Below are 2178 nucleotides of genomic sequence, written 5' to 3' on the forward strand. Positions count from 1 at the left end.
TATTTATTGTGTGTGTGTGTGGCCAGCTCAGCCCACCAGGGGGCAGGGCTGGCTGGCATGTGGTGCTGGGGATCGAACCGAGGTCCCTGTGCTTTGCCAAGCTTGTTTCAAGTAGGTGCTTTAGACCACTGAGCCATCTCTCCAGCCCTCTAAACTTTTCTTGATTTTGATGTCTTGGGCACCTCTCAGGAGTAGTGGCTAAGTATTTGGGGAATGCTACTCTCTAAGAATCCATTTGCTGCTCTTAGGATGTGACCGGGTTTTGGTTTGTGGAGGATGGTCACAGAGGTGAGGGGAGTTTGCGTCACACATCCCAGCAGCACACAATTTAAGGCTGATGTTGCCGTTGATCACCATGTCCAGTAGCATTGGACTGCCTTCTTCACTGTTCAATTCCTCTCCTTCCCTGCCTCTGGGTTCTGGTCTTTGAGTGGAGGTCACAGTTTTTATGAGGCAAAGAGAGAAAAAGGCAGCTGGTTTGGGGCCCAAGTCTTCATCTTTTCTTCCCTGGCAGCTCCGCCAAACTGCACATTGGTTCTGGAACAAGCCACAGAGAAAAATAAAGAAAGTCACACCAGTCGCCTTCTGTGCCAGTGCCGTGGGTTCCACCCAGAAGACATTAACATAACATGGGTGAAATGGAACCACAGTGCTTCCCAGGACCAAGTGATTTCCAAGGGCAACTGGACTGCTCCTGTCATCAAGAATGAGAATGGTACATTCACCATCACCAGCTACTTGGTAATTAACTCTACAGAAGACAACCTCTACTGTGTGGTGCGGCACCCATCCTTGCCCACTCCCTTGAGGCTGAACATCACAGTGCCTGTGGGAGGTAAGGCACTTCTTGCCTACATCCTCACTCTTTGTTCCTTTATTCATTTCTTTATGGGAACTGGGAATGGAACTCAGGACCTGGCACTTGCCAGGCAGGCGCTGAGCCACTGAGCTATATCCCTGGTCCTGTTTCCTCACTGTTACATCTAGGGTATATCATGCATCTCTCTGGTTCCTGGCCAGTCCAGATTCCTTGCTAGCATTTGACAGGGAAAAGAAATAAGCTGAGCTAAGGTACAAGCTAGGGTCTGGGCCAGCTCAGGCTCAGAGGCCACACAGTTTGAGTTCAATTCCTGTGTCCAGTCATATGCTGTGGACGTTGGAAAGGCTTGTCAGCAGTCATCAGATGGAAACAGGGCTACTTGTCAGCTCGTATCAATCCTCCTGCTCAGTTTGTTCCCATCTATGAATGTTCACAAGTTGAGGTTCATTTGTATCTGCGAAAGTTCCCAACTCAAACATTCCTAAGTTGGGCCTTTCTGTACTCAGATGTGGGAGATGTGTGATGGCAGTGGGGATGCTGAGAACTTTGGCTTGCGATTGGTCGTGGGATCCTTTGACGGGAAAGTGACCCAAAGCTCAGTGGTGCTAGCAGCAGTTGTACTGTGTGGGGTGTCTTAGGCTCATGCCAATGGTTTCTCTTTGTTCTCCTGTTTTTCTTTCTTTCTTTTCTGCAGAAACTAACACAACACCTCTGGATAGCTCTGGATACATGTGGATCCTGTGGATGCTTGTGGATACTTTGATTGTACTGATTTTATTAGTGATTTTATGTACTCCTAGTTGGAAAAGGTAAGAGGTCTATTTTAGTTACTTTTCCTGTTGCTGACACAAACTACCTGAGAACTGAAGTGAAAGGTGAAACGGTTTATTCGTCTCACAGTGTGTCGATGTTTCAGTCCATAATTTGTGGGCTCCAAGGCTGGTAGCTTGCTCCAGCAGCACTTTTCATGCCAGATGGAATGTTGCAAAAGCAACAAGGGACCTTAGCTTTTTTTTTTTCAGAACTGGGGATTGAACTCAGGACCTTGTGCTTGGCAGGCAAGCGCTTATTCTACTGAGCTATCTCTCCAGCCCCAGTTAGCTTTTTTTTAATTATTATTTTCTTTCCTACCTCCTGTGCATTCTACTGATGCTACTACGATTGGGGCAGTGTCAAACCAATCAGTGCACTGTTTTGGTAATCACACAACTGTAATCCTAGCATGATGCCCTAATTACACACTCTAGATCCAGCCACCTCTGGACAAGCCTCATCTAATGACTTCATGCTGCTTTTAGGGGAGATAACTAGACACAAGCCATAACATGTTCTGAAAAAAATGTAGTCTTAGGTTTTGG

At 46.9% G+C, this 2178-nt stretch overlaps 1 protein-coding gene across 1 annotated transcript in view; it reads left to right on the forward strand.

Moving 5' to 3' along the window:
• Positions 1 to 2127, forward strand: part of Ncr3lg1 (natural killer cell cytotoxicity receptor 3 ligand 1) — a 22722-nt gene extending 20595 nt beyond the window's left edge. The window contains exons 3-5 of the mRNA XM_023719331.1: positions 515 to 835; positions 1515 to 1585; positions 2119 to 2127. Of these exons, the coding sequence (XP_023575099.1) occupies positions 515 to 835; positions 1515 to 1585; positions 2119 to 2127 (401 nt within the window). The remainder of the gene's footprint in view (positions 1 to 514; positions 836 to 1514; positions 1586 to 2118) is intronic.
• The last annotated feature ends 51 nt before the right edge of the window (positions 2128 to 2178 follow it).

Source organism: Octodon degus, unplaced genomic scaffold (genome assembly GCF_000260255.1).
Source record: "Octodon degus isolate 3935 unplaced genomic scaffold, OctDeg1.0 scaffold00067, whole genome shotgun sequence".
Classification (NCBI taxonomy): domain Eukaryota; kingdom Metazoa; phylum Chordata; class Mammalia; order Rodentia; family Octodontidae; genus Octodon; species Octodon degus.